The sequence below is a fragment of the Oncorhynchus masou genome, chromosome 9, assembly GCF_036934945.1.
Source record: "Oncorhynchus masou masou isolate Uvic2021 chromosome 9, UVic_Omas_1.1, whole genome shotgun sequence".
Taxonomy (NCBI): Eukaryota; Metazoa; Chordata; class Actinopteri; order Salmoniformes; family Salmonidae; genus Oncorhynchus; species Oncorhynchus masou.
The window spans coordinates 18,906,390-18,927,422 of NC_088220.1; the positions used below are offsets into that span (position 1 = coordinate 18,906,390).

Here is a 21,033-nt window from a genome sequence, read left to right on the forward strand (position 1 = left end):
TCCACCTGGCTTTACTTAAACATAACCTCTTCTCTCTTCACCTCCTATCTCTCTCAGGAACCAGAGCTACACCTGGCTTTACTTAAACATAACCTCTTCTCTCTTCACCTCCTATCTCTCTCAGGAACCAGAGCTCCACCTGGCTTTACTTAAACATAACCTCTTCTCTCTTCACCTCCTATCTCCTATCTCTCTCAGGAACCAGAGCTCCACCTGGCTTTACTTAAACATAACCTCTTCTCTCTTCACCTCCTATCTCTCTCAGGAACCAGAGCTCCACCTGGCTTTACTTAAACATAACCTCTTCTCTCTTCACCTCCTATCTCCTATCTCTCTCAGGAACCAGAGCTCCACCTGGCTTTACTTAAACATAACCTCTTCTACGTCACTGCAGTGTGTGTGCTATGTTTCACTCTAAGAGCCGTCACTGCAGTGTGTGTGCTATGTTTCACTCTAAGAGCCGTCACTGCAGTGTGTGTACTATGTTTCACTCTAAGAGCCGTCACTGCAGTGTGTGTGCTATGTTTCACTCTAAGAGCCGTCACTGCAGTGTGTGTGCTATGTTTCACTCTAAGAGCCGTCACTGCAGTGTGTGTGCTATGTTTCACTCTAAGAGCCGTCACTGCAGTGTGTGTTCTATGTTTTTTCTCTAAGAGCCGTCACTGCAGTGTGTGTGCTATGTTTCACTCTAAGAGCCGTCACTGCAGTGTGTGTACTATGTTTCACTCTAAGAGCCGTCACTGCAGTGTGCGTGCTATGTTTCACTCTAAGAGCCGTCACTGCAGTGTGTGTACTATGTTTCACTCTAAGAGCCGTCACTGCAGTGTGTGTGCTATGTTTCACTCTAAGAGCCGTCACTGCAGTGTGTGTACTATGTTTTTTCTCTAAGAGCCGTCACTGCAGTGTGTGTGCTATGTTTCACTCTAAGAGCCGTCACTGCAGTGTGTGTACTATGTTTCACTCTAAGAGCCGTCACTGCAGTGTGCGTGCTATGTTTCACTCTAAGAGCCGTCACTGCAGTGTGTGTGCTATGTTTCATTCTAAGAGCCGTCACTGCAGTGTGTGTACTATGTTTTTTCTCTAAGAGCCGTCACTGCAGTGTGTGTGCTATGTTTTTTCTCTAAGAGCCGTCACTGCAGTGTGTGTGCTATGTTTCACTCTAAGAGCCGTCACTGCAGTGTGTGTACTATGTTTCACTCTAAGAGCCGTCACTGCAGTGTGTGTACTATGTTTCACTCTAAGAGCCGTCACTGCAGTGTGTGTACTATGTTTCACTCTAAGAGCCGTCACTGCAGTGTGTGTGCTATGTTTCACTCTAAGAGCCGTCACTGCAGTGTGTGTACTATGTTTCACTCTAAGAGCCGTCACTGCAGTGTGTGTGCTATGTTTCACTCTAAGAGCCGTCACTGCAGTGTGTGTACTATGTTTTTTCTCTAAGAGCCGTCACTGCAGTGAGTGTACTATGTTTCACTCTAAGAGCCGTCACTGCAGTGTGTGTACTATGTTTCACTCTAAGAGCCGTCACTGCAGTGTGTGTACTATGTTTCACTCTAAAGTCTTTTCTCCACGTTCATCTCTAACTTCAGGTCTCTCCGAGACCCCCACACAGAAAGACATCTCCTGAACCGACACTGCCAGCCTACCAGCCCCCCCTAAACAGGCCCTTTCATATCCGTCTCTCATCTGACCCCTCAAAGTCCCCCAGCCACCCCCCACCAGTCCCGGTGGGTCCCCGGACCCACTCCCTGCCCCCCCAGGGCCCCTCCACCCCCGAGCCCAGCCAGAGCAGGGCCAGCTCGGTCCTCAGCTGCTCCTACAGTGATTTGTCCACTGCCGTTCTGGAGGAAGAGCTGCAGCACTGTGCCCTGCTGTGTGCCACCGACAGGAGTTCTCAAACGCCCTCGCCCACCCTCAGCCAGATGTCGGCCACCACCGACGACACTGCGCTCACTGCCACTACCTACACCACCGCCGTCGCTAATGTAACTATTCACCTGCTATCTACCTGACCTGAGCTCACCCCTCTCCCTGCAACCTTTCCTCCCTGACTGTTTCAAATCTTTCTTCTGAAATGGGCCTGAGTTTAGTCCTGAGACACTAACCAGACTCCATCCTCTTGGGTTGATTGGTTGATTTTCTCTCCCCTCTTCACCTGATGTGAACTGTTGTGCATCTCCATCCTAAACAGCAGCTTAACAGCTCCTCTGTTTTGTGTTACTGTGCTTAATGCTCTCTCAGGTTAACGACTAATGACATTAGTTCCACAGGTTCTCTCGACTTACTATAATTGTTAAAAGTTTTAACACAATCTGAATGTGCCAGACATTATGGGTTCATATCATGTTTTTATTATGCCCCATTATGTTACATCTTCCCTTATTTTACCTTACCCAACAGTTACAGTAGGTGGAAAACAAGTCAACTACAGTGTAACTAAACCATGGTTACACCAGCCTTGTTCCTTTTAATCAATCCAGAGCTTGTGTTTTAACCCAACCCAGCTTCCCTTCTGAAAACCTTGTCAATTCCATGTTTGTGGCTGGTTATTCTATTGTCCCTTTACAGTGTTGGAAGCATTTTTAATGCTTTCTTTTTTCTAATCAATATGACAGATAACCAAACACTGTTTGTCCATGACAGATTCTCTGTCCCTGACTTCTTAAACGGCGATGAATTTCAGTCTCTTCATTCCTTTCTTTCTTTCTTTGTCTGTTTACTAAGCTACTGGTGACAATTCTATTGTATATTCATTCTCTCTCTCTCTCTCTCTCTCTCTCTCTCTCTGTCTCTCTGTCTCTCTCTCTGTCTCTCTGTCTCTCTCGCTCTCTCTCTGTCTCTCTCTCTGTCTCTCTCGCTCTCTCTCTCTCTCTCTCTGTCTCTCTGTCTCTATCTCTTTCTCTCTGTCTCTCTCGCTCTCTCTCGCTCTTCTCTCTGTCTCGCTATCTCTGTGTCTTTCAGAACTACATGGCAGTGAATGGGAATGGCGGGATCACGGGCAGCTACTACAGTCACCTCCAGAGGCCCTTCTCCCCCATGTCCTACCCCCCTCCTCCCTCACTCAGCCCCAGCCTTGGCCTCTTAACACATGCCAGGAGTACAGGTGACTACTGCTTGATAGCTCTATCAGTTTACTTCCCGTCTTGAAACCTGCTGTAAATCAGTGATTGACTTAGACACACACAGACACACATACACACACAACTCTCCAAGGTCATTTGCCCCTTGGCAAAAGAGCTTCAGTCGGCAGTGCAGCAGAGTGTAGCCTGTGCAGGCGCTAGTAAATTTACAGCCTCTCACTCACTCCCATTGCTAACTGAGTGTGTCAGTCCTGCTAGCGCTCCCATGCACTAATAGAGCTCTAACGAGAGTAGAATCACAGCCCGACGCTAGCTGGAGTGTCTAGTGTGAGGTAGAGAGCGAGGGGGAAGAGAGAAGAGAGGTGGTGTGTGCTCCCTCGTCTGCGTCCAGTGATCTCTGAAATCCCAGTGGCCAAGTGACGCAGATTAAAGCTCTAATCTGAGGGAGGGGATTAGAGTGGCTGAGACCAGGCTCTCTCTTGTTTTTGTCCTATCTTTCTTTCTCTTCACTATTATAGTCTCCTGGGAAGGAACTAGTTCAGCATGTTTCTAGAACCTATAGTGATAGGAAATAGTGAAGAAATATGATATGGTTTCCTCTGTGTGTGTGGAGAGGAGGTTTATCTTTACCAGAGAGTTGTTGGTTTACCTTTACTCATCAGTGTGTACTCTCTGGGACAGTCTGTCTGTCTGTGAGATGACCTGGTCTGCAATAGGGTACAGTAGGCATGGTTTGTCTCTTCTCTCCCATTCCTCCCTCCTCCTCACCTTCTCTCTCCTTACCCATTTCTCCTGTCTGGCAGAGGTCCGCTCCCCAGGCAGCCCCCGTATGAGCTGCCCTCCCCCCGCCACCCCAGCAGAGGGGTACCAGGAGGTACCAGGAGCCCCAATGGGAGGCGAGGGGGGGAAAGCCCCTCACCACGCAGGCATCGGCCCTGTGAATGAGTCTGGCATCCCCATCGCCATCAGAACGGTGAGTTGACAAAGAATGTGTCCCAAATGGAACCCTTTATAGAGAATAGGATATATAGGGAATAGGATATATAATATATTTTTATTTATTTATTTTACCTTTATTTAACTAGGCAAGTCATTTAAGAACAAATTCTTATTTTCAATGACGGCCTAGGAACGGTGGGTTGACTGCCTGTTCAGGGGCAGAACAACAGATTTGTACCTTGTCAGCTCTGGGGTTTGAACTTGCAACCTTCCGGGTACTAGTCCAACGCTCTAACTACTAGGGTACCCTGCCGCCCCTTCCCTATATAGCCTACATAGGGAATAGGCTATATAGGGAATATGTTAAATGGGGAATAGTCTATATAGGGAATAGGCTATATAGGGAATAGGCTATATAGGAAATAGGATATATAGGGAATAGGATATATAGGGAATAGGCTATATAGGGAATAGGCTATATAGGGAATATGATATATAGGGAATATGATATATAGGGAATAGGCTATATAGGGAATAGGCTATATAGGTAATAGGCTATGTCAGGAATAGGCTATATAGGATATATATGGAATAGGCTATATAGGGAATAGGATATATAGGGAATAGGCTAAATAGGGAATAGGCTATGTAGGGAATATGTTAAATGGGGAATTGTCTATATAGGGAATAGGATATGTAGGCCTGTAACTTTCATCATAGGTACACTTCAACCATGACAGACAAAATGAGAAAAAAAATCAAAGAAAATCACATTGTAGGATTTTTAATGAATTATGGTGGAAAATAAGTATTTGGTCACCTACAAACAAGCAAGATTTCTGGCTCTCACAGACCTGTAACTTCTTCTTTAAGAGGCTCCTCTGTCCTCCACTCGTTACCTGTATTAATGGCACCTACCTGTTTGAACTTGTTATCATTATAAAAGACACCTGTCCACAACCTCAAAAAGTCACACTCCAAACTCCACTATGGCCAAGACCAAAGAGCTGTCAAAGGACACCAGAAACAAAATTGTAGACCTGCACCAGGCTGGGAAGACTGAATCTGCAATAGGTAAGCATCTTGGTTTGAAGAAATCAACTGTGGGAGCAATTATTAGGAAATGGAAGACATACAAGACCACTGATAATCTCCCTCGATCTGGGGCTCCACGCAAGATCTCACCCCGTGGGGTCAAAATGATCACAAGAACGGTGAGCAAAAATCCCAGAACCACACGGGGGGACCTAGTGAATGACCTGCAGAGAGCTGGGACCAAAGTAACAAAGCCTACCATCAGTTACACACTACGCCGCCGGGGACTCAAATCCTGCAGTGCCAGACGTGTCCCCCTGCTTAAGCCAGTACATGTCCAGGCCCGTCTGAAGTTTGCTAGAGAGCATTTGGATGATCCAGAAGAAGATTGGGAGAATGTCATATGGTCAGATGAAACCAAAATAGAACTTTTTGGTAAAAACTCAACTCGTCGTGATTGGAGGACAAAGAATGCTGAGTTGCATCCAAAGAACACCATACCTTCTGTGAAGCATGGAGGTGGAAACATCATGCTTTGGGGCTGTTTTTCTGCAAAGGGACCAGGACGACTGATCCGTGTAAAGGAAAGAATGAATTTAAGAGAAAACCTTCTTAAATCAGCAAGGGCATTGAAGATGAAACATGGCTGGGTCTTTCAGCATGACAATGATCCCAAACACACCGCCCGGGCAACGAAGGAGGGGCTTCATAAGAAACATTTCAAGGTCCTGGAGTGGCCAACCCAGTCTCCAGATCTCAACCCCATAGAAAATGTTTGGAGGGAGTTGAAAGTCCGTGTTGCCCAGCAACAGCCCCAAAACATCACTGCTCTAGAGGATATCTGCATGGAGGAATGGGCCAAAATACCCGCAACAGTGTGTGAAAACCTTGTGAAGACTTACAGAAAACGTTTGACCTCTGTCATTGCCAACAAAAGGGTATATAACAGTATTGAGATAAACTTTTGTTATTGACCAAATACTTATTTTCCACCATAATTTGCAAATAAATTCATAAAAAATCCTACAATGTGATTTTCTGGATTTTTTTTTCTCATTTTGTCTGTCATAGTTGAAGTGTACCTATAATGAAAATTACAGGCCTCTCTCATCTTTTTAAGTGGGAGAACTTGCACAACTGGTGGCTGACTAAATACTTTTTTTGCCCCACTGTATAGGCTAAATAGGGAATATGCTATATAGGGAATAGGATATATTGGGAATAGGTTATATAGGGAATAGGTTATATAGGGTATAGGATAAATAGGGAATAGGATATATTGGGAATATGATATATAGGGAATAGGCTAAATGGGGAATAGTATATATAGGGAATAGGATATATAGGGAATAGGCTATATAGGTAATAGACTATATCGGGAATAGGCTATATAGGGAATAGACCATATAGGGAATAGGCTATATAGTGAATAGGGTAATAGGGTATACATGGAATAGGGTATATAGGGAATATTGTGTCATTTGGGACACACAGAGTATACTGCTACTACAGTGGAGCATAGGGCTTACCTCTATTTCATACCAGGATTCACAAGGTCCTTGAGGTGCTTAAAGTACTTGAAATTGGCACTCTGAAATCCAAGTACTGGAATACCTTGAAAATCAGACATTTTCTCAAGTTGATACTTGAAAAGTACTTGAATTAAAATGAGAGGAGAACAGAAAATGATCAAATATTTTAATATGAAAAACATTACAAAAATGTATTGGTCCTGCGAATACATTTCCAGGCAGACTACAGAGTTTTATTTCCTCATTTTGTGCTGTGTTTGCCAGGGGAGCTCGCTCATTCCACCCACACTGCCACTCAGCCCATGCAGGTACAGAACTGACTGATTAGGTGCCACCAAACGTTAAATCGATAGCTAAAATGCTAGGCAAATGTAAATACAAGCCTGCCTGGCAAGATATTGATGTTTATGAATGGCTTTTGCCAGACCCAGCCTGGGATGTAGTGGAGGATAAACACACCTTTTTATTTGTGAAATAGCCTTTACGCACCTTTTTATTTAGTTAATTATCATTATTTCACTTATTATTATTATTATTGCTCAAAGCTCAGAAGGCTACTCAATCTGAGTTCTAATCGTTGATCAACGCTCAGAAGGCTTCTCAATCTGAGTTCTAATAGTTGATCAACGCTCAGAAGGCTTCTTGATATGAGTTCTAATCGTTGATCAACGCTCAGAAGGCTTCTCAATCTGAGTTCTAATAGTTGATCAACACTCAGAAGGCTTCTTGATCTGAGTTCTAATAGTTGATCAACACTCAGAAGGCTTCTCAATCTGAGTTCTACTAGTTGATCAACACTCAGAAGGCTTCTCAATCTGAGTTCTAATCGTTGATCAACACTCAGAAGGCTTCTTGATCTGAGTACTAATAGTTGATCAACACTCAGATGGCTTCTTGATCTGAGTTCTAATAGTTGATCAACACTCAGAAGGCTTCTTGATCTGAGTTCTAATAGTTGATCAACACTCAGAAGGCTTCTTGATCTGAGTTCTACTAGTTGATCAACGCTCAGAAGGCTTCTCAATCTGAGTTCTAATAGTTGATCAACACTCAGAAGGCTTCTTGATCTGAGTTCTAATAGTTGATCAACACTCAGAAGGCTTCTTGATCTGAGTTCTAATCGTTGATCAACACTCAGAAGGCTTCTTGATCTGAGTTCTAATAGTTGATCAACACTCAGAAGGCTTCTTGATCTGAGTTCTAATCGTTGATCAATGCTCAGAAGGCTTCTTGATCTGAGTTCTAATAGTTGATCAACACTCAGAAGGCTTCTTGATCTGAGTTCTAATAGTTGATCAATGCTCAGAAGGCTTCTCAATCTGAGTTCTAATAGTTGATCAACACTCAGAAGGCTTCTTGATCTGAGTTCTAATTGTTGATCAACACTCAGAAGGCTTCTTGATCTGAGTTCTAATTGTTGATCAACACTCAGAAGGCTTCTTGATCTGAGTTCTAATAGTTGATCAATGCTCAGAAGGCTTCTCAATCTGAGTTCTAATAGTTGATCAACACTCAGAAGGCTTCTTGATCTGAGTTCTAATAGTTGATCAACGCTCAGAAGGCTTCTTGATCTGAGTTCTAATAGTTGATCAACGCTCAGAAGGCTTCTTGATCTGAGTTCTAATAGTTGATCAATGCTCAGAAGGCTTCTTGATCTGAGTTCTAATAGTTGATCAATGCTCAGAAGGCTTCTTGATCTGAGTTCTAATAGTTGATCAACACTCAGAAGGCTTCTTGATCTGAGTTCTAAAAGTTGATCAACACTCAGAAGGCTTCTTGATCTGAGTTCTAATAGTTGATCAACGCTCAGAAGGCTTCTTGATCTGAGTTCTAATAGTTGATCAACACTCAGAAGGCTTCTCAATCTGAGTTCTAATAGTTGATCAATGCTCAGAAGGCTTCTTGATCTGAGTTCTAATCGTTGATCAACACTCAGAAGGTTTCTTGATCTGAGTTCTAATAGTTGATCAATGCTCAGAAGGCTTCTTGATCTGAGTTCTAATCGTTGATCAATGCTCAGAAGGCTTCTTGATCTGAGTTCTAATAGTTGATCAATGCTCAGAAGGCTTCTTGATCTGAGTTCTAATAGTTGATCAACACTCAGAAGGCTTATTGATCTGAGTTCTAATAGTTGATCAATGCTCAGAAGGCTTCTTGATCTGAGTTCTAATAGTTGATCAACACTCAGAAGGCTTATTGATCTGAGTTCTAATTGCGCCTACCTCTGCGAACGAGTGGAATCATGAATGATTCATGTATGCTCATTATGTTCGCCTGCTCCCCCGGATTTGCCTTGTTAGCAGTGCATTCATTCGCCACTCTGTCCAATGGGAAACTCCGCACACGACATAGACCGAGAGGTGAAACGAACTACCTCAATCCAGACCTATAGTGGAAAGTAGCGAGACGCCACTGACAATGGGAATTAATTTAACATCCCTCGACTTCTGCCGTGTCCTCCAAACAACCCCCCCCCCTGACTCTCGGAGAATGAGTGTACAACTGGTAAATAGTCACTGATATGACAGTCAGATGTTCAGCTAGCTAGATTGCGCAAGGGCTCTGGTCATTAGCCAGGTAGCTAGCTATAACTAAGTGGCTAGAAGGATGACGTTAGAAGCTAACGTTGCACGGAATCTGACCTCAGCAGACCTGAGCAGGAGCAGTTGACTGAAATTAATCTAGCTATAATCAAAAGAGTTCTCTTAACAAAATACCTTTTCTTTATAGAGTAGTGAGACAGACAGTGGTGAGTCAGTTTGCAATGAAAGAGGCAAAGGAGATAGACAGAGAGAGGAAGCATTGAGAAGTTAGTAGTACAATGGTTCCCAGACTTGGGGTCCGAGACTGATGTGGGATCCCCTAAAATGTAAATAGGGTCCCCTGAGAGAGTCTTTAATCTTATCAAACACATTAATAACTTGTTTCTCTTCAAATGGGTATAGAATACAACATTTTAGAATCAACTAAGGGCCTTTTACTCTGTCGGAATTCATGTCATTATGTGTTGGGACAGCCTGTGGGACCTAAAATTTTGTGAAATATGAAGACACTTTCATTGTAAAGACAATTTAATATTATTATTTACTCTGAACAAAAACATACAACAATTTCCAAGATTTACTGAGTTACAGTTATTATAAAGAAATCAGTCAACATCATCGGTCCTGACTTACCACTCATGTATGTAGTAAATAAGTAGTGAAACACGTATTATTGAGTAGAACTTGTGAGGTGGGGATGAATAGTAAGTAGTTGTTTTTTTTCATGAGGTTGTGACGATATACTGCCATCTGGTGGCGACTAGAAACAATTGCATAATAGGAACTATAGCAAATTGATTGTCCTTGAAAATATACATCAGTACTTGAAAAAGTACTTGCCACTGTCTGTATGAACCCTGTATACTGTATTTATTTGTATGCGTATTTCTGCATTGTCATGATGTAGGGTGTATTTTTCTGCTAAATTAGACTAGACTACCAAGAGGGAGCTTAATGCTTTGGGCTTATAGCTTGTTATCTATTCATAATCCATAAGGACTTCTCTGTCAGCTTGTGGTTAAGGATATTTCAGGAAAAAAAGCTATCTTCTGAGCTACAGTGTAGCTTTGGTTCTCTACCACCACCAGAGAGATTTTTGCATAGATGAATAGAGGCTTATGTTGGTGTAAAACTCAAAAGGTAAAATGTTATAGCGCATATGTAAGTGGCTGCGTCCTATAAATCATGACTGTGTTCCTAATCTCCAATCAATGCAGGCCATCTGGCCAGGCCTGGCCGTCCCAGGACTGTATTGTGGGAGGAGAAATAGATTTTCTGTCCCTGGGGTGTTTTATGAAACCCTGGGAAAAAGCATGCCAACTGAGGTCAGATTCATTGGCCAGCCTGCAAACAACCACTTTGTATACGTCCCAAATAGTATCCTATTCCTTTCATAGTGCACTACTTTTGACCGGGGCCTTGTAGAGGGAATAGGGTGACATTTGGAACAGAATGTATATCTCATTATGTAATGGTAACCTTATCTCATACATTGATATGTATACTAATACTGTGGATGTCTCTATGTGTCCACATCTCACTACTGTGTTTTGTGGGTGTTATTTTTGGTAAAATGGTCCAGAGGGGGTTTATGATTTTGTTGTATGTTTTTCTTAAAGACCGTGGACAGGCCAAAGGACTGGTATAAGTCCATGTTCAAGCAGATTCACGTGGTACACAAACCAGGTAAGAGGTCATTTCCATAATATCTTCAGGATGTAGTTCCACCTACTCCATCTCTCCACTTGGCCAGTCCCTGAGGAGAAGGGATTCTAAATGGGATAGTTATAGTGCTACAGTGACATTGGCCTACATTGAACTACATGCATACATACATACATACATACACACATACATACATACATACATACATACATACATACATACATACATACATACATACATACATACATACATACATACATACATACATACATACATACATACACACATACATACATACATACACACATACATACATACATACATACATACATACATACATACATACATACATACATACATACATACATACACACATACATACATACATACATACATACATACATACATACATACATACACACACACACACATACATACATACATACATACATACATACATACATACATACATACATACATACATACATACATACATACATACATACATACATACATACATAGAGAGGGGGGGGGGTGACAACAGCTGACTATTTGACAATAGAGCAGCTTTGCTCAGCAGTCTGCAGCTTAGAGAAATGTCATTACTGGGAATCTGACAGTGCAGTTCCTGCATAATGTGAGCCAGCTAGTACTGACCCCACAAGGATTACACAGGTCAGGGGTCACACACATTGACAACAATGACATACAACCATATGCCTCATATTTGTTTTCATTATTTCAGTAACACCTGCACACACTACATTGGTGGTGCCTTTTGTAATACCCATATTGCATTTGAAGATGTGTTATGAGCAGTCAATTGGCTCCTTATTAGCAGCCTATACAAATATGATAATTCCTGTAATATATTCATAATGCATTACACATAGATGGTGTTACCATTATCTTTGATCACATGTAGAATAGCTTAAGAAATTAATCACTGTATGAAAACAAACTAAACAGTCATTGCTTTTACACGATGAGTTGCAGTGCACAGCTAATCATCCTACTTTGGTGTTTATCACAGAAAATGAAAATATGGACCCATATAATACCACCCACACAGTAGTGAATACCGGTAAGAAATGTATTATTTCATCACATGAATCACACATGAATCAAAAGTCTGTGTGCTGAGTGCCTGGAATATGATAGAGATACATATGTCATACAAATTTCACCTTTGAATTCATGCCTACATTCTGGATTGCATCTGTTGGATGCATCTGTCACACGCATCTGTTGTTATTACAGATAGACATCATCGCTCAGCCCCAGACTATCGGCCAGCCAAGTCCTTGCAGACCTATGCTCCGCCCCAGACCCACACGTACCGGCCAATGACCAAGAGTGTGTCTGACAACAGCACGTGCAATGTCTTCAGGAACACAAATTCCTTAACCTCGCCCTCACCCATGCCCCCCACACCCCCTCCCATACTCTCATCGGCACATGTTCGAGAAAGGGAGCGCGAGAGGGACAGAGGCACAATAGACAGAGGCACAAGAGACAAGTAAGACAAAATTATTTAAAAATTCCTTTCAAGGGCGTCAATCTAAGGTACTGCGTCACAGTGCTTGAGGCGTCACTACAGACCCGGGTTCGATCCCAGGCTATGTCACAACCGGCCGTAACCGGGAGTCCCATAGGGCAGCGCACAATTGGCCCAGCGTAGTCCGGGTTAGGGGAGGGTTTGGCCGGGGGGGCTTTACTTGGCTCATCACACTCTAGCGACTCCTTGCGGCGGGCCGGACGCCTGCAGGCTGACTCCGGTTGCCAGTTGAGCTGTGTTTCCTCTGATACATTGGTGCGGCTTGCTTCCTGGTTAAGGAGCGTGGTTTGGCGGGTCATGTTTCGGAGGACGCATTGACTCGCATCTCCCTAGCCTGTTGGAGAGTTGCCGCGATGAGACAAGATTGAAATTGGGAGGAAAAAGGGGGTAAAATACACTAATTGAAATTATTTGGCATGGTAACTTTTGGAACAAGTGCGCCACTGCATAATAAAATGTCTCTGTATCCTCTAACAAGAAACCAATATGGACCCCCTGACAGAAAGGTGGACACCAGGAAATATCGTGCAGAACCTCGGAGCATCTTCGACTATGAACCTGGGAAATCCTCAATTTTGGAGCAGGAGAGACAGGTAAGACCAGTCACTCGCCACTAAACTAATCCCAGCAAACCGAAATTGGTTCTGTGAAAGTTCCCAGAACATTCGTTAGGTTGCTGTAAATGCTCTCATAACACAAATATTGGCTAGTTGTGCTGATGATTTATATAATGTTTGAATAAAACATTCAGCTGATGTTGCAAGAACGTTCTTTACCTGGAAACATTTGGGGACTGTTCTGTGGTGGTTGTTACAGATGATGTGTAGAACATTTTAGTGAAAGTTAGGAGAACACTCCAAAGATATTTCATTCAAAACACATTTTAAAAAGTGTAATAAAATAACATTATTTCAGTGTTTACAGACCTCAACTGATGTATGGAACCATTTTAAACTACCTATGTTGGTTGAGATACAAGCATCATGAAACCTCTAACATAATCAATTATTTTAATGTTTTTGGGATGTTGTCATCCTAATGTTAGAAAAAACCCTAACTAGAACTTAATGGGAATCTTAGCTAATGTTTAGGGAATGTTCCTGGTTTGCTGGGATGACATTTGAACTCAACTAAATGACCCTTGTTGATATCACTCCTCCTAGCAGGTAATTAGCAGTGGACTGTTTCAGCAGCAGACCATGTGCCCTGCAGGGTTCATCTCATTAGCTGAGTGGTTTGAAATGCACCATTGTTCTGAGCCACTTACGTGGAACAGAAACATAGTTTATTTTGTGGCAGTAATTCATTTCAGTGGCAGTGTAATTAGACTACCAAAGGTATTTACTGTTTTCCTCTTTCCAGTAGGGGAGAGTGGGGTAAGTTTAGCCATTTTTTACATTCAGCATCACTCCGTCAAGGGAAATATAATTTCCAACAAAGATATCTACATATATTTCAGGATGTTGTGTATCCCTTGAAATAATCAGAATTCATGTAAACATTACAGTTTTGAAAACATAGGTAGACCATTATTAGTGGTCTCTTGGGACAACTTACTCTGGGTATGGGGTAAGTTGACCCGCGAGACAGTGTAAGTTAAGCTGCCTACACATTTCTGTACTGAATTAAATATTACCACTACCTTTTTAAAACCTATTTTTATTTCCCAAACACAATTCAACACAAACACAATTCAACACATTCACAATCACTGTTTTTGCCTTTTAATAATTTTAAATATTGTTTATTAACAAAGGCTTAACACCGAACAAACACTTTGTACTTTAAACACTTTAAAACATAGGCCAGGCACTGTCATTACCTCATAGCCAGGTCATCATTGTAAATAAGAATATGTTCTTAATTAACTTACCTGTATAAATAAAGGTGAAATATATATTTTTTAAATATCCCAGCGATAATTCCTTGCATTACGCATGGGAAGAAAACGCTTCAATTTGCTCAACTTTACCCTGTGGCCATAGGCTCAACATACCCCAAAGCAAACATGTTGACTATAATAGCCCACAAAGCTACAAGCTGCACATTCATGCTAGGTTTAGGACCTTCATGCTAGGTTTAGGACCTGAAGCTTATAAAGACTCCAACTGATAGTATAGAACAATCTTAAAACTACCTACATTGGTTTAGATACAAGCATCATGACCTCTTAACACAATAAATTCAGTTGACTTGATCAAAATCAGATTTTTGGACCTAACTTGCTTTCCATTTTTTCCATGTGGTTTTTTCCTTCACAGACTCCATGAAATGATTATCTCTTCCCAAGTATTTGGTCAAATTATTGATTTTGTATTCCTAGAAACAAGGGTGGCTCAACTAACCCTTTACCTCAACGAACCCTTTACCCCAATAAACCCTTTACCCCAACAAACCCTTTACCCCAACAAACCCTTTACCCCAATAAACCCTTTACCCCAACAAACCCTTTACCCCAATAAACCCTTTACCCCAACAAACCCTTTACCCCAACAAACCCTTTACCCCAACAAACCCTTTACCCCAATAAACCCTTTACCCCAATAAACCCTTTACCCCAACAAACCCTTTACCCCAATAAACCCTTTATCCCAACAAACCCTTTACCCCAATAAACCCTTTATCCCAACAAACCCTTTACCCCAACAAACCCTTTACCCCAACAAACCCTTTACCCCAACAAACCCTTTACCCCAACAAACCCTTTACCCCAACAAACCCTTTACCCCAACAAACCCTTTACCCCAACAAACCCTTTACCCCAACAAACCCTTTACCCCAATAAACCCTTTACCCCAACAAACCCTTTACCCCAACAAACCCTTTACCCCAACAAACCCTTTACCTCAACGAACCCTTTACCCCAATAAACCCTTTACCCCAATAAACCCTTTATCCCAACAAACCCTTTACCCCAATAAACCCTTTATCCCAACAAACCCTTTACCCCAACAAACCCTTTAACCCAACAAACCCTTTACCCCAATAAACCCTTTACCTTTAACCCTTTACCCCAACAAACCCTTTACCCCAATAAACCCTTTATCCCAACAAACCCTTTACCCCAATAAACCCTTTATCCCAACAAACCCTTTATCCCAACAAACCCTTTACCCCAACAAACCCTTTACCCCAACAAACCCTTTACCCCAACGGACTCTTTACCCCAACAAACCCTTTACCCCAACAAACCCTTTACCCCAATAAACCCTTTAATCCCAATTTACCCCAGTCTCCCCTAAGCTATATTACCTCAAAGCTTGCTTGAGACTGCGGACAAATACCATTGCAGTTCAGACTGAGGGTCTGTGTTATTGCTTACAAGAAGTGTATTTTAAATATCTTGTTTCTGAGGGCTGCGATGATTCCCAATGAGTGTTGCTGCAGTGCATTCAGGCTCTGTTTCTCAGTGAACGTGTACTATACTGCTCTGTGGATAGATCAAGGTTCATGTTGTGGTGACTTACTGCCCTCTGCTGGTGCGTTCTTGACGTTACCCTGTGAATGAAATGAATTCGGCTGGTTCCAATGGTTTAAATCCTAAGCAACCTGCCTACACATTGTTTGAAGTACAATACACCAACATAGCTACTGTAGTAGTAGGTCAAAGCTGTGTGCTGGCAACCCTTGGTAGAGCATGGGTGAAGTAGGCATTGTGGTGCTCATGTGAATTTCCTTTCTTTTTCAGCTTGAAACCAATGCCTACTTTGTTTCTAATTATATATTACTTAGTACCTTTTTGCAATTGTTTTCCCAATGTTGCTGTTTATTTGCATCCATTTTACTCTCCTGTTTATCACTGATCATTCTCACCCTTACTCTGTGTTGATCTTCCTCCTCTCCTTCCTCTCTTCCCTCTCTTCTCTCCTCTCCACCCTGTCAATCCAGAATACTAGTAACTCAAACCCTACTGAGGTAGATTTAGAGGATGAGCCTTGGTATAAGTTCTTTGCTGAGCTGGAGTTTGGACGTCCGGTAAGTGAGGGCCTCTGTGGTTCTCTCCGTTAGCCAGCGCCATAAGGTGCTAATGTATCGCCCCCTGGCTGCGGCTGCTAGCACTGCAGCCCCATGGTGGGGAATGTGTGGCCATGTGTTAAGCTTGTGCCCCAGTGGGATGAACGTGTTGTGCACTATTAGCATAATAGCATGTCACAGGTTTCCCAAATGGCACTCTATTCCCTTTATATTGCATTACAGGGAATAGGGTGTCATTTGGGACGCAAGCACAGTGGTTGTGTTTGTTCCACTGATGAGGAAAATACTTGACCTCTGTCTGAAGAGAGGCCAGAAATAACTGGCTGAAATGGGCAACAAAATATATAATAATTGTCAATGATGATGTCAGTCCACTGACGGGGACTAAAAATGTAATATTTCTGCTCAGTTCATCCAACATTTTAGCAACGTGTTGTCATAGACCTGTGGTGTGATTAGGCTTGTCGTTGTTTTACATGCTTGACTGTTTGGACCTCACAGCAGTAGGGTCGAGGCTGCACAATTCACTGATGTGGAACGCATGTTTGCAATGATGTTGTCATTTAGCACAAGAGTGAATCACATGATCTATGGTGTGTAAGACTGCTTGCCATATACTCTTTGGACCTGCCTCACAGCAAATGCTTGAGCACTCTGAGAGCTTTCAACACATTTTCATTTGATTGCTTTTGCATGTTTGACAGTAGCTTCTTGATCGAGCTTATTCATCCTTCCTTTTCTTCCTTTTGCTCTGTTTGGTGTGTGTTGTGTTCACGTTTGGACAAGTATTCACAAGTGTTTATTTCTTTGTACACACAAGAGTTGTGTAGGTGCACAGCTGAGTGTGTGAGTGATCTTTAACCATGTAACTCTCTCCACATGTTCCTTCTCATGATGCCCCTGCCTCCTCTTCCTCCACTTCCTCCTTCTCATCTCCTCATCCTCTGCCTCTGGGTTCAGCCTCCTAAAAAACGTCTGGATTATATAGTTGAGGTAAACACCATGCCACTGCATGCCTGTTATTCAGCCCCTACTGTTTATGTGGAGAGGTACAACAGTAGTAGAGGTACAGCAGTAGTAGTAGTAGTAGAGGTACAGTAGTAGCAGTAGTAGAGGTACAGCAGTAGCAGTAGTAGTAGTAGTAGAGGTACAGCAGTAGTAGAGGTACAGCAGTAGTAGTAGTAGTAGAGGTACAGTAGTAGCAGTAGTAGAGGTACAGCAGTAGCAGTAGTAGTAGAGGTACAGCAGTAGTAGTAGTAGTAGTGGAGGTACAGCAGTAGTAGTAGTGTAGGTACAGCAGTAGTAGTAGTAGTAGAGGTACAGCAGTAGTAGGGGTACAGCAGTAGTAGTAGTAGTAGTAGAGGTACAGTAGTAGTAGTAGTAGAGGTACAGTAGTAGTAGTAGTAGTAGAGGTACAGCAGTAGTAGTAGTGGATGTATAGCAGTAGTAGGGGTACAGCAGTAGTAGTAGTAGTAGAGGTACAGTAGTAGTAGAGGTACAGCAGTAGTAGTAGTAGAGGTACAGCAGTAGTAGAGGTACAGCAGTAGTAGTAGTAGAGGTACAACAGTAGTAGAGGTACAGCAGTAGTAGTAGAGGTACAGCAGTAGTAGTAGTAGAGGTACAGCAGTAGTAGTAGTAGTAGAGGTACAGTAGTAGTAGTAGTAGTAGAGGTACAGCAGTAGTAGTAGTAGAGGTACAGCAGTAGTGGTAGTAGAGGTACAGTAGTAGTAGTAGTAGAGGTACAGCAGTAGTAGTAGTAGTAGTAGAGGTACAGTAGTAGTAGTAGTAGAGGTACAGTAGTAGTAGTAGTAGAGGTACAGTAGTAGTAGTAGTAGTAGAGGTACAGTAGTAGTAGTAGAGGTACAGTAGTAGTAGTAGTAATAGAGGTACAGTAGTAGTAGTAGTAGTAGAGGTACAGCAGCAGTAGTAGTAGTAGAGGTACAGTAGTAGTAGTAGTAGAGGTACAGCAGTAGTAGAGGTACAGTAGTAGTAGTAGAGGTACAGTAGTAGTATTAGTAGTAGATGTACAGCAGTAGTAATAGTAGTAGAGGTACAGTAGTAGTAGTAGTAGTAGTAGAGGTACAGCAGTAGTAGTAGTAGAGGTACAGCAGTAGTAGGGGTACAGCAGTAGTAGTAGTAGTAGTAGAGGTACAGTAGTAGTAGTAGAGGTACAGCAGTAGTAGAGGTACAGTAGTAGTAGTAGAGGTACAGTAGTAGTAGTAGAGGTACAGCAGTAGTAGTAGTAGTAGAGGTACAGCAGTAGTAGTAGTAGTAGAGGTACAGCAGTAGTAGAGGTACAGTAGTAGTGGTAGTAGTAGTAGTAGAGGTACAGCAGTAGTAGGGGTACAGCAGTAGTAGTAGTAGTAGTAGTAGTAGGGGTACAACAGTAGTAGAGGTACAGCAGTAGTAGTAGTAGAGGTACAGCAGTAGTAGTAGTAGTAGAGGTACAGTAGTAGTAGTAGTAGTAGTAGAGGTACAGTAGTAGTAGTAGTAGTAGAGGTACAGCAGTAGTAGTAGTAGTAGAGGTACAGCAGTAGTAGTAGTAGTAGAGGTACAGCAGTGGTAGTAGTAGAGGTACAGCAGTAGTAGAGGTACAGCAGTAGTAGGGGTACAGCAGTAGTAGTAGTAGTAGTAGAGGTACAGTAGTAGTAGTAGTAGAGGTACAGTAGTAGTAGTAGAAGTACAGTAGTAGTAGTAGTAGTAATAGAGGTACAGTAGTAGTAGAGGTACAGTAGTAGTAGTAGTAGTAGAGGTACAGCAGTAGTAGTAGTAGTAGAGGTACAGCAGTAGTAGTAGTAGTAGTAGAGGTACAGCAGTAGTAGTAGTAGAGGTACAGCAGTAGTAGAGGTACAGTAGTAGTGGTAGTAGTAGTAGAGGTACAGCAGTAGTATGGGTACAGCAGTAGTAGTAGTAGTAGTAGAGGTACAGTAGTAGTAGAGGTACAGTAGTAGTAGTAGTAGAGGTACAGTAGTAGTAGTAGTAGTAGAGGTACAGTAGTAGTAGTAAAGGTACAGTAGTAGTAGTAGAGGTACAGTAGTAGTAGTAGTAGTAGAGGTAGAGCAGCAGTAGTAGTAGTAGAGGTACAGTAGTAGCAGTAGTAGTAGTAGAGGTACAGTAGTAGTAGTAGAGGTACAGTAGTAGTAGTAGTAGAGGTGCAGTAGTAGTAGTAGTAGAGGTACAGCAGTAGTAGAGGTACAGTAGTAGTAGTAGTAGTAGTAGTAGAGGTACAGTAGTAGTAGTAGTAGAGGTACAGCAGTAGTAGTAGTAGAGGTACAGCAGTAGTAGTAGTAGAGGTACAGTAGTAGTAGTAGTAGTAGTAGAGGTACAGCAGTAGTAGTAGTAGAGGTACAGCAGTAGTAGTAGTAGTAGAGGTACAGTAGTAGTAGTAGTAGTAGAGGTACAGTAGTAGTAGTAGTAGTAGAGGTACAGCAGTAGTAGTAGTAGTAGAGGTACAGTAGTAGTAGTAGTAGTAGAGGTACAGCAGTAGTAGAGGTACAGCAGTAGTAGTAGTAGTAGCAGTAGAGGTACAGTAGAGGTACAATAGTAGTAGTAGTAGAGGTACTCTCAGCAAAGCCGGAATCTACTCTCAGGAAAGACTGAAACTACTCTCAGGAAAGACTGAAACTCCTCTCAGGAAAGACTGAAACTACTCTCAGCAAAGCCTGAATCTCCTCTCAGGAAAGACTGAAACTCCTCTCAGGAAAGTTCGTGAAACTACTCTCAGGAAAGACTGAAACTACTCTCAGCAATGCCTGAATCTCCTCTCAGGAAAGACTGAAACTACTCTCAGCAAAGCTTGAATCTCCTCTCAGGAAAGACAGAAACTACTCTCAGGAAAGACTGAAACTCCTCTCAGGAAAGGCTGAAACTCCTCTCAGCAAAGCCTGAAACTCCTCTCAGCAAAGCCTGAAACTCCTCTCAGCAAAGCCTGAAACTCCTCTCAGCAAAGCCTGAAACTCCTCTCAGGAAAGCCTGAAACTCCTCTCAGCAAAGCCTGAAACTCCTCTCAGCAAAGCCTGAAACTCCTCTCAGGAAAGCCTGAAACTCCTCTCAGGAAAGCCTGAAACTCCTCTCAGCAAAGCCTGAAACTCCTCTCAGGAAAGCCTGAAACTCCTCTCAGGAAAGCCTGAAACTCCTCTCAGCAAAGCCTGAAACTCCTCTCAGCAAAGCCTGAAACTCCTCTCAGCAAAGCCTGAAACTCCTCTCAGGAAAGGCTGAAACTCCTCTCAGGAAAGCCTGAAACTCCTCTCAGGAAAGCCTGAAACTCCTCTCAGCAAAGCCTGAAACTCCTCTCAGCAAAGTCTGAAAGTTTACTGAAAGTCTCTTTTACTCCCCAGAACACAGTCACCATTGTTTGTTTTTCTTTTTCATAGTGTTTCTTTGTCATGTCATTGATTCAAAGCAGTAGGTTAACGGGCAAGTCAGTTGTTGAGGCAACAGCCATTGTCAACTGCCATGTTTGCTTTTGAGAGTATTACATTATATAATTTGATAATGTGTATAGTCTATATGTCTTAGCTAGAGACAGTATTAGTCTTAGCTCAGCATTTAGGACTTCTGCTTTGGTTCAATAGGCTCTGACAGAGACCTTTATGTGGACATGTTTACTAGAGTATCATGTTACATACTGAACAAAAATATAAACACAACATGTAAAGTATTGGTCCCATGTTTCATGAGGTAAAATAAAAGATCGCAGGCATTTTCCA

General features: G+C 42.4%; 1 protein-coding gene across 4 annotated transcripts in view; it reads left to right on the forward strand.

Annotated features, from left to right (window-relative positions):
- Positions 1 to 21,033, forward strand: part of sorbs2b (sorbin and SH3 domain containing 2b) — an 81,704-nt gene that overhangs the window by 31,523 nt on the left and 29,148 nt on the right. For 3 of the 4 annotated variants that reach the window (XM_064973386.1, XM_064973384.1, XM_064973383.1), the window contains 7 exons: positions 1,587 to 1,982; positions 2,959 to 3,100; positions 3,881 to 4,050; positions 10,746 to 10,812; positions 11,825 to 11,875; positions 12,052 to 12,310; positions 12,828 to 12,942. In XM_064973386.1, coding sequence (XP_064829458.1) covers positions 1,587 to 1,982; positions 2,959 to 3,100; positions 3,881 to 4,050; positions 10,746 to 10,812; positions 11,825 to 11,875; positions 12,052 to 12,310; positions 12,828 to 12,942 — 1,200 coding nt within the window. The remainder of the gene's footprint in view (positions 1 to 1,586; positions 1,983 to 2,958; positions 3,101 to 3,880; positions 4,051 to 10,745; positions 10,813 to 11,824; positions 11,876 to 12,051; positions 12,311 to 12,827; positions 12,943 to 21,033) is intronic. The other variant, XM_064973387.1, reaches the window with a different exon arrangement.